At 35.5% G+C, this 16,652-nt stretch overlaps 1 protein-coding gene across 1 annotated transcript in view; it reads right to left on the minus strand.

Annotated features, from left to right (window-relative positions):
• The window catches only part of Itpr (Inositol 1,4,5,-trisphosphate receptor), a 1,112,489-nt gene that overhangs the window by 40,977 nt on the left and 1,054,860 nt on the right, over positions 1–16,652 (minus strand). Inside the window, exon 56 of the mRNA XM_090401920.1 lies at positions 16,108–16,273. Coding sequence (XP_090258046.1) covers positions 16,108–16,273 — 166 coding nt within the window. The remainder of the gene's footprint in view (positions 1–16,107; positions 16,274–16,652) is intronic.

Below are 16,652 nucleotides of genomic sequence, written 5' to 3' on the forward strand. Positions count from 1 at the left end.
CTTCTTATTTAGCCCACGTTCCCTTCCACTCGCGCTCGTTTATTTCATGCGTCTCTATGACAACCGATAAACGTGAACATTCTCGTGAATGTTACATTAGGCTATACAACTACATTGAGTTATTATATAACATTAAGCTTTCACAAACAAGAATAAATAGAATATTTGCATTTCAATAAATGTGTAGTTAAATTACAAATACAAGTTCTTATAATATTGACATAACAATAAATAAAATAACTTATTAATATTTAATACAGTCTTTTCATTATTCATACATATATCTTTGATTAAATAATTAAATATTAGACAAAATTAAGGCAGTTATATGAATATTAAATTTTAAAATAAGTTATATACATTAAATAATATTTACAAGTCTAGCCTTTGTGATGGAAGATCATGTTCGATTCTGAAGCAAATAATAATTACTCTAATCTCTACATAATCAGAATCCAACAATAGGAACAACAGTAGTTTTCTCTCTTCCGCTTCATTTGCTTTTTGTAGTGCCTGCGTGCACGTGTCATAGTTGTATGTTCCCATGAGGATGGTAATGTGACATTGCTAAAATATAGGAGGTATTTATTAAAGTTTCTTTTAATTAATATTCCAGTATACGTTGTAAATTCCTTAAATAATTTAATATTCAATAGTTAATAAACACATTGTTTCTATTTCTGGGTATGGTTGGGGACCTTACTTTTTGAGGAACATGATGAATTTAAGGACAAAGAATTCATCCTCGAATTTATTGTGTGAGAGACTACAGAGCCACACACGGATGGCCACTATTTAGCAAGGAATGGCTGTGCTCCAATGTGTAATGCCATGGTATTTTAAACCATACTGGCTCCACAGCAGACCTTGCATGCTGTTCATAAAACCATGAGAAAACAACTTACTACTACACATTGATCCATGCAGCTGAGTCTACTAACTGACTAATTCAGGCATAACATAATATAAATATCAAAGCAGTGAATGCACACTATTAATGATGATCCAGGAGCAGTATGTCAAAGCATGCAGGAAGAAAAGTTTACTGAAAGAAGAACAACAACAAGAAAAAAAAAGGCAAGCACATCATTGCAATGGGAATCTCCTCTGCCAGGAACAGGTGACTTATACAAAGAGATGTAGGAATAGTGAGTATCTCTTCAGTGAAAAAATTCAAGTGAAAGTATGATATCTATATTGGTAAAGAGCTCTCCCAAGTTGAGGTGCTGAGGAATGATAAGTATTATTATTATTAAAGAAATAATCTTATTAGCATCAACAAAATACTAGGAACTTTTCAAGAAAAATAAAGCCCTAACAATAAGAGTATATATATGATGTTCATATGTTACATAAAGGTTATTTTTGCCAGCCTGGTTGGCTGAGTGGTTAGCATATCTCCTCTCTAGCCAAAAAGCTGCAGGTTCAAATCCTGCACATGGCATGGATGTTTGTGATTGTCTTTTCACTTTCATATAATCATACAAACAAGTGTATAAATACTCTCCAATTTGGAATGGATAACCCTTGGGAGAAGTAGACCAAAAACTCTCCAATAATGAGAGAGGCCTTTACCCAACAGTGGGAAATATATAGGCTTATTAAAAAAAAAGAAAGAAAAAAGTGATTTTCATGAAAATTTCTGCTGACAAATATTTATAGCAAAACAAGTTCATTCCAAAAATAAATCTTAAATCAAATTGTTATCAAATGAACAGATTATTTCTGAAACCACAATCAGTATTCATTACAGAAAATGTCGGTATAAGAAGATTAATAGAACTGTAGCAAAGTACTGAAAAATCTCATAGGTACTGTTATTATTACGGGCAAATCCAAGGAGTCCATAGACTCATCGAGGGAGGCCCTAACATCATGTCAAGAACAACTATTCCACATTCACACAGTATCTATCATACTTCGCCTTGAACTCATTTACAGTCCTGGCACCCACAACAGACTCTGGCAGCTGATTCCACTCATTCACCACTCTCCAAGTAAAAAAACCAGCTCTAACACACTTGTTAACCACACTCTTGCCCAGCTTCCATGTATGGCCCCTAGTCCTATTCTCAAAAATATCTTCTGAATTAATCTTATAGAAACCCTTCAGTAATTTGAATGCCTCAATCATATCACCCCTTTACCACCTATCAACTAATTTCTGCAACCCACAAATCTTCAACCTGTTCTCATGTTCTTCTGAAACCTGGTGCCCAGATATGGGCACAATAGTCAAAATGCGGTCTTATCAAGTCTCGATACAAAGGAACAATAACATGTTTGTCTCTGCTTCTTAAAGTATTTTTCAGCAACCAAGTGATTTGATGAGCTGATTTAGCCAATTTTGCGATGTGCCCCCCCCCCCCAAACTTCAACTCCCTATTCACTAACACTCCCAAATCCCTGCCTCATCAATCTCCTGGAGTACAGTTCTACCAATGTGATATACCACTGCTGCTAATCTTTTCATCCCAAAATGCATAACCTTATATTTTGCCACATTAAATTGACATCCATTCTCCTTGGCGCAGTCCTCAAAACTCTCCAAATCATTCTGCAAAATTTTGACATCCTGTGCGCTCACTATTACTCTACCCAACTTTGCATCATCATCAGCAAACAAATAAAAAGTTCCTCTCAGATCCTTTCCTATATCGTTAATGAACAAATTGAACAATAGTGGTCCAAGAACATAACCCTGCGGCACACCCCTAGTCACAGGTCGTCTTTTGGACCCTACTCCTGAATAAACCACTCTCTGATATCTCTCCATCAACCACACTCTTACCCATCTCATCAACCCTATGTCCATCCCCATATGCTGCAGTTTACTGATTAGAATTCCACGTGGTATCCTGTCATGGGCCTAAGCAAGGTCCAGTAGAATCACTGTAAACCCATTACCCTTATCCAGTTCAGCCCTCACTGTGTTATAAAATGTGAGCAAGTTACTGAAGCATGATCTACCCTTCACAAATCCATGCTGTCCCCCATACAGTGTCCCATTTTCATCTATCCAATCCTGTATTTTCCTACTATTTTCTCCAAGACTCTGACAATGATTCCTAATATGCTGATCGGTTGGTAATTTACAACAGCAGTCATTGGAACCTCCTTAATGCAGTGGAACTATTTTCTCCTCTTTCGACCCTCTTGGGACTAACCCAGACCAGAGACTCAAATTAAACAAAATGGTCAAGGGCACTAACAATTCTATAGCTGCTTCACGTACGACATGAGTTGGTATACCATCCAATCCCACAGATGTATTGACATTGAGGTTTTGTAATAGACTATTCACCTCCACTTCATTCATCACAATTCCTGTAGAAGCTGTTGGTTCTATCATTCCTGCAATGTCACCACCTGGGTGATATACTCTTGCAAAATGTTCACGTAGTAATTCTACTATTTCGACTGATTCAGTTACCTCCCTACCATCGGCATTCATTAAAATCATTCTACATTCTTTCTTTCACTTGCAGCATATTGAAAGAATTGTTTGGGATTCTCTTTAGCCTGCATTGCTAATGTTCTTTCATAATCCGTTTTTGCTTTTCTTACCACAATCGTTACCCTTCTGGCCTGCACTTTATACTTCATGTGCCTGCTGGTCACCTTTCTCCTTAAATTCTCTCAACAGTCGTTTCTTTTTTTGCAGCTCAAGCTTAATGGTGTTATTCATCCATTTAACCTCTACTTGATTAATTATTTGGATTCTAAGTATACAGCCAGCCATTGCCTCCTGCAAACACTTCTTAACCGGCTCCCATGCACTATCAACATCCAGCCCTTGCAGTTTTACATGTCATGGCACTGAACCAATCAAACTCCTAAGCTTGTCATATTTACCAGCCCGATAATTCCACATATATCCTGTCTTAACTGAAAATTCCACACCTTTAGCCCCACCTCCTAAGTCAAGACCCTATGATCACTCTAACCAATTGGTGGCAACGTGGTCATGTTCGTTACAGCCAATCAAACTCCTAAGCTTGTCATATTTACCAGCCCGATAATTCCACATATACCCTGTCTTAACTGAAAATTCCACACCTTTAGCCCCACCTCCTAAGTCAAGACCCTATGATCACTCTAACCAATTGGTGGCAATGTGGTCATGTTCGTTACAGCCAAATTCTCAGATGCAATTACTAGGTCAAGCACTCTCTGACCCCTAGTATTTTCCTTTCATTAGATGCTGTCACAGATAGTTATCCCTTAATAACCGCATAAAATCCAATTACTTCCTCCCATGTGTCATGGGAGGAAGTAATTGGATCCAAAACCTCCTTCCAATCAATGTTACCATAGTTGAAATCTCCCATAATAATTACCCTCCTTCCACTCATTTCTTCCATTTGTTTATACATACTATCTCCACCATCTATTCCATCACCTGGTCTATAGCAGCACCCAATTGTATATTTTGTTCTGCTAACCTCAATCTCACACCAAATAGCCTCAAATGTGCTCTTTTCTCTATCCTGCAGTTCAACTTCTATTCTCCTTGGCTGTAGCTCATCAGCTATCATGAATAACACTCCTCCCCCCATTTTATTCTCCCTGTCACTCCTGAACACACTATACCTCACATTCAATCCCACTAGCACTAGCTATATCATCTTCTGTCATCCATGTTTCACTAATGCCAATAACCTGTGGCCTGGAACTGCCAACCAAGGTCAAAATTTCTTCCTTCTTGTTCCTAATACTTCTGGCATCAGTATACACGAATTTACAGAAGCCCACTTGTCTCATCCCTATTTTGATGCCTTATACTAACTATCCCATTCTGATTTGTTGTCCTTCGTACTCACTCGGGCATATTACACACATTCATACACTCAATTGTCTCCCTAAAGTCTGAATATCTACTCCCCCCCCCCATTAATAACTCTAGTTTCCCTGATTCTGCATATCCACTTCCACTTCATTCAACAACACCTTTTCAAGTCTCCATACATTTATGCTTAAAGAAATTTGCTAAAGTTACTTTCTATTATAACAACCTATTCCTATGATACCCTATGAGTGTGCAATAGAGAAAATCAACTGTATAATATCTTATGGCAATGTATAATATCCTGGTAAATATACTGTTTCACTTCAAACTCTTGGTAACTCAGATCATAACTTAATCCAAATTGCCTTTCTAGCACAATGCCCTTCATCTAGCCACTTTCAGCATTGTGCCCTTTAGCAACATAACAGTGCCAAATGGAATGAACCACCTGACTTTTGCTCCTCATTTCCTTATGCTGACTACTGTTTTTGCTCTTCAGAACCAGATCTCAATTTCAGTCTTCATCCTCTACTCCACCCAAACCATCCAAAAGCAATGACCAAAAGTTTCCAACCTTTTAAAACAAGTTTACCAAAGCAGTTCAAAAAATTATTAAGTATATATCACATGGGAATATATTAACATTCTGCTCAGCCTACAACAGCTGCAAAAAGATCATCATCCAATCCAAATCTGACTGCAAGTACAACAAACCTCCCTGCTGCTCAAATAGCAATCAAGCATTCTGATTCCTTGCGAAGGCCATCATGTAAACATTCCGTCTATCCATATTTCCACCTCTCTCATAGCCAGGTGGTACCATTGTAACATTCCCCAAACATAAGGCTAACTTCTTGGTATCATTCTTCTCAAACTCCTACATCAATGATCAATGCATAGTAATCCCAGTTAATAAGATCATGGCACAACTTCTGTCATGTTTTGTCAAAAAGACATCAGCTGAATTCGAAATAACTTGGATATCAACAAGACTTTGGTCCTGATGGTTCCACTCCCAAATTGTTCTTAAAACTTGTGCTGATGAACGTAGCAATATATCTGTGCTGTGATAAGAAAAGATTTTTAAATTAGTGCATACTGTGGCTTTTTATCATATAACTTTGCTTCATATTTTCTTTACTAGATATAGGTGTCTTTCAGTAGTGTTTGTCGTTGGAAATTTTATGTGCTTATTTGTGTTTTTGCTGCTAGTTTATTCTACTGCTTCTTTATTCTACTTTCTGAAAATGGCATCCATAAAGAAGTGCATGCCTGTGGCATGGAAAGCTTTGGGACGAAGATCAAGTTCTGCCCTAGATTTATGCCAGTGGATGCATTGCAAAAATTGCTTCATGTATGCACTGGAAAATGTAAGATCTGTGAAGTGTGAGAGTGAATGTAAAGAAGGAAAGCATTAATGTATGTGAAAAGAGTATCAATAGGTTATTAGTCTCTATAACTGTGGTTGTGGTCAACGTATTGGAGAGATTGGTTAGGAATAGAATACAGGATTGGGTTGATGGACATAGCATTCTTTATGATGATCAGCATGGATTTGTGAAGGGTGGGTCTTGTTTTAGCAATGTGCTTGCATATTATAAGTAATGAGTATGTTAGATAAGAGAGAGAGAATCATATACAGTGATATTCTTGTACTTTGCAAAAGTGTTTGATAGATTACCACATTTGATAGATAAATTGGTGTACAAGCTGCAGAGGATGGGAATGGATAATATATTGGTTAGATGGATTGGAGACTGGTGCTCTGAATGATACCAGAAAATTGTGTATGATGGATGGAGTAGTGTCTCAAAAAAGCAGGGTAACCAGTGGCATGCCCCAGGGTCCTGTTCTTAGGGCCCCTACTGTTTAAATTGCTTGTAAATGATATCTCATGTAGATTGACAGGTTGCAGTTTTAATATTAATGTGCAAGGTGTTGCATTTTGGGGCAGAAATATAAGGCTCTGTGCTATACTGCAGGAAGCGGATGAGATTCAAGGATGATAGTTGACAGTAGACTGCAGTGCAGAGGGCATATTGTAAGTGTTGCAAAGACTGCACATCATAGTTCCTTGATGTGATATGAAGTACATTAACATGTAGGGATAAGGAGGTGGTTGTGCAATTGTATAAAGCAGTGGTCATACCATGTTTGGACTACTGTACTCAGATTTAGTCACCTGGCTTTCATGATGAAACATTGGAGAGGGTCCAGATATGAGTGAATACTACAATTTCAGGACTCTAGAATGTTGGCTATGGAGAGGTTGAAGAAATGTAGAATGTATAGTTTGGTGGATAGGAGGAAAAGAGGTGATATGATAGGGATGTTTAAGTTAGTGAGGGGATTTTATTGGATTAATCCAGAGGAGATTATAAAAAGCAGAGAAGGTGAGAGGAGAAGAATCAGATGTTATCCATGGAAGTTATGTAAAAGTGTGAAGAGGGTTGTGAGGAGTAGATTTTTTACATGGGGAATTGGTAATGAATTGAATGCATTACCAAAGTATGTTGTTAATGAAGGGAATTAAGGATTTTAAGATTCAATATGATAATTATGTTGTCAGTTGAATGAATCTCCCACAATGAGCCTGCCGACTCCATGGAGGGTGCAATAATAATAATAATAATAATAATAATAATAATAATAATAACAGTATGACTGAAGAAGATGTAGCAGTTCTTGTGGGTGGCCTTCACTATGTGGATGAATGCCAGGTTAAAGTAGGTGCTTGGAGAGAAAACTGAAGTGGTGTGAGAAAAGAAAGGGAGGGCATGAAGAACGAGTTAACAAGGACAACCTAAGCAATCAGGAAACTTGAGAAAAAGTTAACTGATGTAAGGCAGAGAATGGAACCATGAAGAAATCTAGATAATGAAAGACTGCGATTTTGGCTGGTTAGTGCTGTAACCATTATAAAGATTATAGTAGAACATAAGGTAATAACAAATAAAATAGCTAAATAACATCTTATGCACAAGAAAAGAAACTTAAAAAAAAACTGAACAATGCCATATCTACATATAAATAACATTTATTATCAAATGTCTGTATAGATTAATTCTTTGTAAAAAGTTAAAAACTAAATTCAGTTAGTCAGAGTCTTATCTATAAGCCATATTCACTCTATCTGAATGTATATGCTCAGTCAGATTGGATAAAACTGCATTCCTCTCTTGAGTACTGGCACACCACCACCAGAACACAGAATATGGCAATTTTTCAAACTTTTTAAGGAGATGCCTCCCTTTTTCTGCAATAAAATTCTTGTGCTCCCTCTAGTTCTCAAAACACAATATTGATCTATAGTTTTCTTAACATGCATTTTATTCTAGTTAAACTAAGATGCTCTTACAGTTTTTGATAGTACACAATTATACTTCAAACTAAAAATAAAATAGTACACAGAGCTATTTATACATACAATAATACTGACTACTGCTTTGTTCCCCCCCCCCCCCTTCCCTGAAAGGTATGCATGTATACAATGCCCCACATTTGAAAACCGCCGGCATATGATAGATGAGTGTTATATTGTTGTTATCGCAGAGTATATAGTATTGTTATTGCAGAGTATATAAGTTCTTTTCGCTATACACTTTGGTATTAGGTCTAGCTACTCACTGATGAAGCCTCAAAAAAGGCTGAAACCGGTCTGGGTAGTGACCTCCCTACCATAATGTAATAACAGCATACATTTCCTAGGAAATGTGTTTTTACATTATGGAAAATACCTAAGAATAGCGATTAGAATTTACCGACTTTGCTGCGAGTCTTCTGGTATTGCACTACGTGCTAGGGTCACTTGCATTTGCTCACGCCAGTGGTCGCCGATACTTTATAGTTTACTATATTCAGCAAGAAACTCTCTGATTCCAATCTTTGAGTTTCTTATTCGGTTTTAAAACTATGTGGGATTTAATATCCCCTTAATTTAAATAGTGTTATATTGTTCTCACATAGGTGGATCATCAGCCTTTAGTAGATTATAATGTGTACAAGACTAACCTATGTGAAGCCTAGCAAGAACAACTTCCTCTCTTCTGTTTCAATACAGACTACAGACTAGACTGCAAATGCCTAACCAAATAATCAAATTCAGTTTATTTGTTAGTGCTTCCTGTCAGGATAACTATCAGTGATTAACTCTGGTGACTAACAAATGGTATGTAGAGAAAGCATGAGGCCACCCAGCAGCTACATCTACAGTCTCATTCCTTTGATTCCAATGTGGTTGAGAATCCAGTGCAACTAAACATTAAAAGTAAGAGTGTTCATTTAATACATTAATTGCAAAACATCACAGAGTACTGGAATGGGATTGTACACAGGAAAGGAGACAGCCTGTAATGAACCCAACCAGTCTGTATAAATAATGCATTTTTTTTTTTTTGACAGCAGGTGATGGCATGCAGCTCAGCAGTATAATTACTGCATTTGGGTGGAATATGAATGGAGACATGCAGTCAGGAAAACCAGCAGCACAACTAACCAAGGTCTTAGATCTCAAACCATCAGTATAGATAAGTAAGAAATCGGAGTATTTTGTTTCGTGTGCATTGAACAGCTGCAGGTAAACTGATGATAGTGTAACTTCCTTAGCTGGCAAAGTGGGAGGCTTCACCTCCGATTGGTGAAGATTATTATGTTCAGTGTAGTTAATATCTACATTCATAATGAGTGTTCAAAATCTCTTTCATATGCATATCAAATAGGTTAATGGCAATCAGGTGGGTATAATACTGAACTTCCCAACACAGGGAAAAAAATGTTAATCCATGTAAGGCAAATACTATTGTTAGGTTGTAGAAAGTATTTTTTTTTTGGTTGGTTGCAAAGTAAATTATAACAGAGAAGAAACTAAAGTGGAACCAAAGTAGAGGGTGTTGAATTTCCATTAGCTGCCTTTTATTAGTTGCATTAGTATTCCATAACACACAGTACACTTCCTTCAGACATATATACTATCATGCATTATGGGTACATTAAACTACCCAACCTGTTTCGACTTTTATTAAAGTTAAATCAATGTAGAAGTCATATATTTTCCATATATACAGGAAGAAAAACAGTATCACTGTATTATTACAATACTCTAAATCAGCAATAGTTGTAGAGTTTTTTTGTTTTTTTTTTTGCTTGGCTACATAAATTATAGACAAGACACTGTATCATGATCATCATCAAATTCCTGATATGTACCCTCAGGAGGGTGTACAGGATTTTATGACAGTACTACATGAAAAAGTTGTACATTACTAACTTCTGATGAACAATTTTCCTCTAAATTAATATGTTATCTGTCAAGACTTCAATATTATCAGATTTTATATTTCTGTCACCTAAGGCACTTTCTACTGTATCAATTCATCTACATTTCGGTCTTCCTCTGGGTCTTTTTCCTGCAGGCTGTGGAAATACTGAAAACTAAATCAATAGTATTTGAAAGTTTATTTTTCACTTGGTCAGACTATAATAAATTTAGTTTAATCCTTTATCCAAGTGTGGGCAAACAAACTTTGCACCTGAAAGTATCTTCAGGACTGAGGTAAGGTGGTACAACACCGGACTACTCCTTGCAAAGGTGGAGCAAGTTACCAGACTGAGGTAAGGTGTTATACCACCTTAACCCAGTCCTGAACATACTTTCAGGTGCAAAGTTTGTTTGCACACATTTGGATAAAGGATTAAACTAAATTTATTATAGTCTGACCAAGTGAAAAATAAACTTTCAACATCTTTCTCTAAATCCAGAGTAATTTAACAAAAAGGTGGCACACTGCTTGGCAGCTCCTATAGGAGGATATGAACTTGCTAATGCTTCTGCCTTGGTATCTCCACATGGGCCTGGCTCCCACTGAAGAGACCACAATAAAGGTCGAAACTAGTCTGGGTAGTGGCCCTTCCCATTTAATGCATAACATTATACATATCCGCAAGGAGATGTGTTCTGCATTATGGGAAATACTGAGATAGAAGAGTTGGTAGCTTGCTCCACCTTTGCAAGGAGTCACCCGATGTTGTACCACCTTACCTCAGTCCTGAAGATACTTTCAGGTGCAAACTTTGTTTGCACACACTTCGATAAAGGATTAAACTAAATTTATTATAAATCAATAGTACATTTTCCAAATCTAAGTAAACGGTGTATCCCAATGTTATTAAATATCCTGATGAACCATTTTGCATAGTGATACAGCACAAAAAATTATACTTGACAAGAAATTGTATTCTTGTTTTTATATGCAGCTAGGTCATGATTAATGCGAGTTTGAATAATATGATATTTGATTTAGTGCAAATTGTACAATGATAAAAAAAAAAAAAAAAAAAATCAGCTAACGCCTTTTTATTCCCGTATACGGGGAGTAGACGAGGCCATTTAGCCCTATCTAACTTTTGGAGACTGAGTGGGCAGTTCAATCTCCACTGGTACCAATCAGAGATAGATGGCCCAAGGCTATCACTAATTAAGCGGTACTCAGTGAAGAGAGATGGCTCAAATGTGCCCCCATCTCGTGGTCCCTAACCCTAACACAATATATTTTAATGTCTGAAATAATGTGGGTTCTACGGTCGATTTTCTTGAGTTTACAGGACGAAAAACCCAAGTTTCCGGGAGGAAAAACCTGCTCGCCCATGCCAGAGATCGACTAACTTGGGAACCGGTCGAAAAAAGGCTTAGAAAAATTTCCTCTAGTCGCCGACTAGACTCGAAACCAAGTCTTCCTTCATGCGGCCAAGTGCCATGGTTGGCAAACGCTACATCCACTGAGCTACACAGGCTCTTTTTGTTATCATTGTACAATGATAACAAAAGGGTATCATTGTACAATGATACCAGGTTTAAATTCAGTTAGTAGCCTCACAATAAATTCAGTTAATGTGAGGCTAGCGCATGCACAGTTCAGATTATTGAGGTACTGTTACAGTTTTAGATGCTGCTACTTCAGACTGCATATAATTTTTGTGATTTGTTTCAATTGTTTTTAAGAAGTACCTGTAACAAAATGAACAAAAGGAAGATTCCTTCAGGTAAAAACTATGAGCACAAAAAAAGAAGTCTCATTATTACATTAGGAAAAAAATTTGATGTAATTGAATGACAAGAACATGGTCATGGCAAATCTAAAATAGGACAAGATGCGAGAATGCCTGAATCTACAGTATGGAATATTTTAAAACATGCACAGGAAACAAAAGAAAAAGGTAAAGTTGCATCACCTTTTTTGTGGTTTGCAAACATCTATGAGGAATTGAGAGTCTTTTAACTGTATGGATTGGGGATTGCAATCAAAAATGCATTTTCCTTAGCAGAGCACTCAGATAAAAGCTTTAAATTTTTTTAAGAGAGAGTGAAAGAAAAAAATAAGTAGAAGAAACGTTTATTGCGAGTGTTGGTTTGATTAATTTAAAAATTTGAGTTCTGTTGCATAATGTTAAAATTACCAGTGAGCTGGCTAATGCAAATGAGGATGCAGTACCTATCCTGATGTTTAAAAAAAAATAATTGAAGATTGTGGATACACTGATCAACAAATATTTAATGTGGATGAAACCGATTTATTATGGAAAAGTATGCCTTCCAGAACTTACACTGCTGAGAAAGAAAAATAGTTCAGACAATAAAGATGTTTTCATCAGTGTAAGGTTACCCCTCAAGAATAATATTTAGAATTTATTTTGTTTTTTATTTTGCTCTATATAACTATTCTGTGACTTTGTTAACAATAAATTTTACAATAACAATAACAAACAATAAATAACAATAAATTACAAGTATATTCTTTTTTATCCTTTAGTGTAACATTTTGTTAATAAACGTTAACGCTTATTATTTTTATGGCTATTCAGTTAACTTTTTTAATTTGTTTGTGTTACCTTCTTTATCTCAACACTGAGATAAAGAAGTTAACACTGATTTTTAAAAATTGAAATTATCCAACACAGCTAATAAATCACAGCAACAAAAGAGCAAAAACCTGTCAAAACAATCCAACAACCTAAAAGAAATTTCCCAACACAAAAAATCATCAAACTGCCATAAATCCAGAACACATACAAAGCCTACAAATACATTTTCAAATACACTGACTATAAGCTGGTTCACCACAAACAAAAAATTGGCAACACTTCTAAAATCTACTAAATCTCACACACACAAAGAAATATTAGCACACCACAATGTGGTTTACAAATTTCCTTGCCAACAAGAATGTAATGTCATCATCTATATAGGTTCTACCATCAGATCTTTATGGGCAAGATTACAAGAACACTTCTGTGACTGCAACATCCCAATTCCAGGTCATTTAAACAATAAAAAAAATGCGACAAAAAAAAAACAAAAAACAGAATACAAAATACAGGAAAAACAGAAATAGCTATCCATGCCGTTGAACAGAAACATACCCCACAAATCGACAAAGACATAATAGTAGACATTATACTATTTAAATTATACATGTTTTTGGTTGTAAAATGTTACAAATATAAGACTTATTTAAGTTAAGGGATATTACATCCCATATTGTTTTTTAGCCGAATAAGAAACTTAAAGAGTTTCATGCCGAATATAGAAACTATATAAAGTTCGGTGATTCCAAGCGTAAGCAAATACCTGGATAGTGCAACTGACCCATTTGGTAGTGCAGCACTGAGGCAACTCACAGTAAGGGTGGAGCAAACTCCGATCACTATTCTTGGTATTTTTCCCTTAATGTGAACTTAGCTCCTAGGAGCTGTATTACTGTTCTACATTATGAGAGAAGGTCACTACCCAGACTGGTTTCAACCTTTATTGAGGTCTAATCAGTGAGTAGGTAGACCTAGTTAATGCCAAGTTTGTAGCGAAGAGAACTTACATACCCTACTGCCAAGATGGTGTCCTAATAAATTACTAATTATATGAAGAGCCAAAGGCCTATTCACTGATGAGACCTCAATAAAGGTTGAAACCGGTCTGGGTAGTGACCTTCTCTCATAATATAGAACAGTAATACAGCTCCTAGGAGCCAAGTTCATATTATGGGAAAAATACCAAGAATAGTGATCGGAGCTTACTTAACCCTTACTGTGAATTGCCTCAGTGCTGCACTACCAAATGGGTCAGTTGCACTATCCAGGTATTTGCTTACGCTTGGAATTGCCGAACTTTATATAGTTTCTATATTCGGCATGAAACTCTTTGAGTTTCTTATTCGGCTAAGAAACAATATGGGATGTAATATCCCTTAACTTAAATAAGTTCATGTCGCCGAATCGAAGCCTTTGGCTCTTCATATAATAAGACTTATTGTTAAACTGACCATAGATTTTTAATTCGTACGTATGTTCGTACAATATTGCCTACCAGTTTCGCTAGTAACTGACTAGCTTTCTCAAGGCTTGCACAGTACAAAAAAATGCAAAAAATGCAAAAAAGATTTAAGAATACAAAAAAACATTAGTACCCGTTAGGCAGCTAAGGTAACACGCTCGCGTCACATTTCTACTCAGTATCATGAACATGCGTTACATGCAAATGCGTAATATGATTATTCGCATACTGTAGTTCTGTTGAACTGAGGGAATTAATTTGATTTTTCCAAGTATCGTTCAGTATGCCCCCTTGATTTCTGTTTAGGTTGCTGCCTGTACGTAGCACTACTGCTGCTTCTTTAAATAATCGATGTCTGTAATGTTCGTCTAAGTAGGACATAGAGCTGTTATTCCAGTTTATAGTGTGGTTCGAAGTTAAAGATGCCTTCTAAATCCAAGCTTTAGAAGGCATCTTTAAACCAAAATCAAGGTATGTATATAATCTTTCCACATTTTTTATTCTGCCATAATTGCCTTCTATACTCACCCATAATGCCCTAAAATATATATATACCCCTTTTGAGTTATGTTAGCCAATGTATTAAATATAAGGGACACTCCTAAACAAAAACAGGCTAAAATAGCCGTTAATTATATTAATAACCATTTTGCAATAGTGTTATAGCGATTTGAGACAGTTCTGTTTGAACTTCTTCATCGTCGGAGATAAAGTTTGTAGCTCGATTTCTCAAAATGTGGATGATGCTCTGTTTATGTGACCTATGATGGTTTGAAGAGTAATGTAGATATCGTCCAGTGTCCGTAGGTTTTTTGTAAATGAACAGTTTGATATTGTTACCTTGTCTTTTAACTAGGATGTCCAAGAAGTGTAGCTGTTTGTTGTTTTCTACTTCTAGAGTAAATTTGATTTTATTGTGGAGTGCGTTGATTCTATTGACAAACATATGTAGGTTTTTCCATGTTGTCTTGCCATATGATGAAGATATCATCTACATATCATGAGAATTTTCCCTGTTATATAATACCTGAGAATATTCCCAGAAATAATACCTGTTAAAGCTTATGTTTAAAATTTTTTATTGCCTATTTCTGTTGAGCTGGAATCAATTACTATATTTTACATATCACTAATTTAAATAGTGCATATTTGAATAATGTGACCACTTCATGGGATTCAATATCTGCACTAATTGAGACCTACCTGTATACATGTGCAAAAGGAGATGTGATGTGTATTATGGAATACTGGGGCAATTTGAAGTTATTACCTCTATATACAAGTAGCCTAATTGAGATCCCTGTACAGACTTTTGTTTGCTCATGTATGGATGAAGGATAAAAACAAGAATATAATTTCTTGTTAGTTATCATACTTGTTATAAAAAAATTTGCTATAATATGGAAAACAACATGGACTTCTCTTGATGAATTTTTGACTTCATGGAGGTCCTGAGTAATAATAATAATTATTATTACAGTTATCATTATTATGAGATAACTGTTGAGTTAAAGAAGTCCTTGATGTTACAAACAATGTTTGAACAATGCTCAACAAACTACATCTTGAAATCTCTATGTGTCTCCAAAACAATTGTAACACATATTTTGTATACTGAAACCAAAGCCCAACCTGACTTCTGCTATGCCTCTGCAGAATCATATTTAACTTATGTTACAATATATGATGATATAATTCACTGTAATATATAATTTTGGAAACTATAAGAACTATACAGTTCATCTACAAAATTTATTGCATAAATACTGTTGGTCAACTGCAAGTAAAACATTCTGTCTGATAACTAATTTAAGGTTTGATATTATTCTGGGCTTTATCTGTTGATGTGGTAAGCAAAAGAAATGTCAAAATAAATATGATTCCATATAAAAGAAAAATGACATAAAGGAAACATTTTGCTGTTCTTCAAATGATTATAACTGCTTTTGGAGAAAATGATTAACAAGGCAATATGTATTTCAGCCAAATATCTTACCACAAATAAAACATGTATTTTTCAGTATCTCTTCTTTATGTTGTTTTTCACTTCTGAGGTCAGCAAAAGTATCAATGATAACACCAAATATAAGGTTCAGGACTATGATGATAACAACAAAAAAGAAAAGAAGGTCGTAAACAATTCTTGCTACAAAGAGGGGTTCCTAAACAATAAAACAGAAAACATATAAGAATTTAAAATATACTGTTGCTTCGTTATATTGAGAGAAATGGTACAAGGAATAAAGTAGCATTTTTCATGGGTAAATTTACTATACAGATATTTATATATATGCAATTGATGTTTAAGTCAAATTTGAAAAAGAATAAAAAAAATTAACTTTGTTCAGGTATATCCTTCCATCTGTGGCATTCATAGTAAATAACCACTTTGAATGCCACAACATGATTTTTTGATTTTGATGAAAGTGATTTATTTTGTTACCCTATCCTTTTGGATGGAAGAATTATTATTATTTTTTTTTGAAGATTTTTTTTTCACTGGCATTCTGTGAAATATGGATGCTGTTTTAATTTGGTGGA

Source organism: Typopeltis vanoorti, chromosome 2 (genome assembly GCF_054136105.1).
Source record: "Typopeltis vanoorti isolate ZY-2024b chromosome 2, IOZ_Tvanoo_1.0, whole genome shotgun sequence".
Taxonomy (NCBI): Eukaryota; Metazoa; Arthropoda; class Arachnida; order Uropygi; family Thelyphonidae; genus Typopeltis; species Typopeltis vanoorti.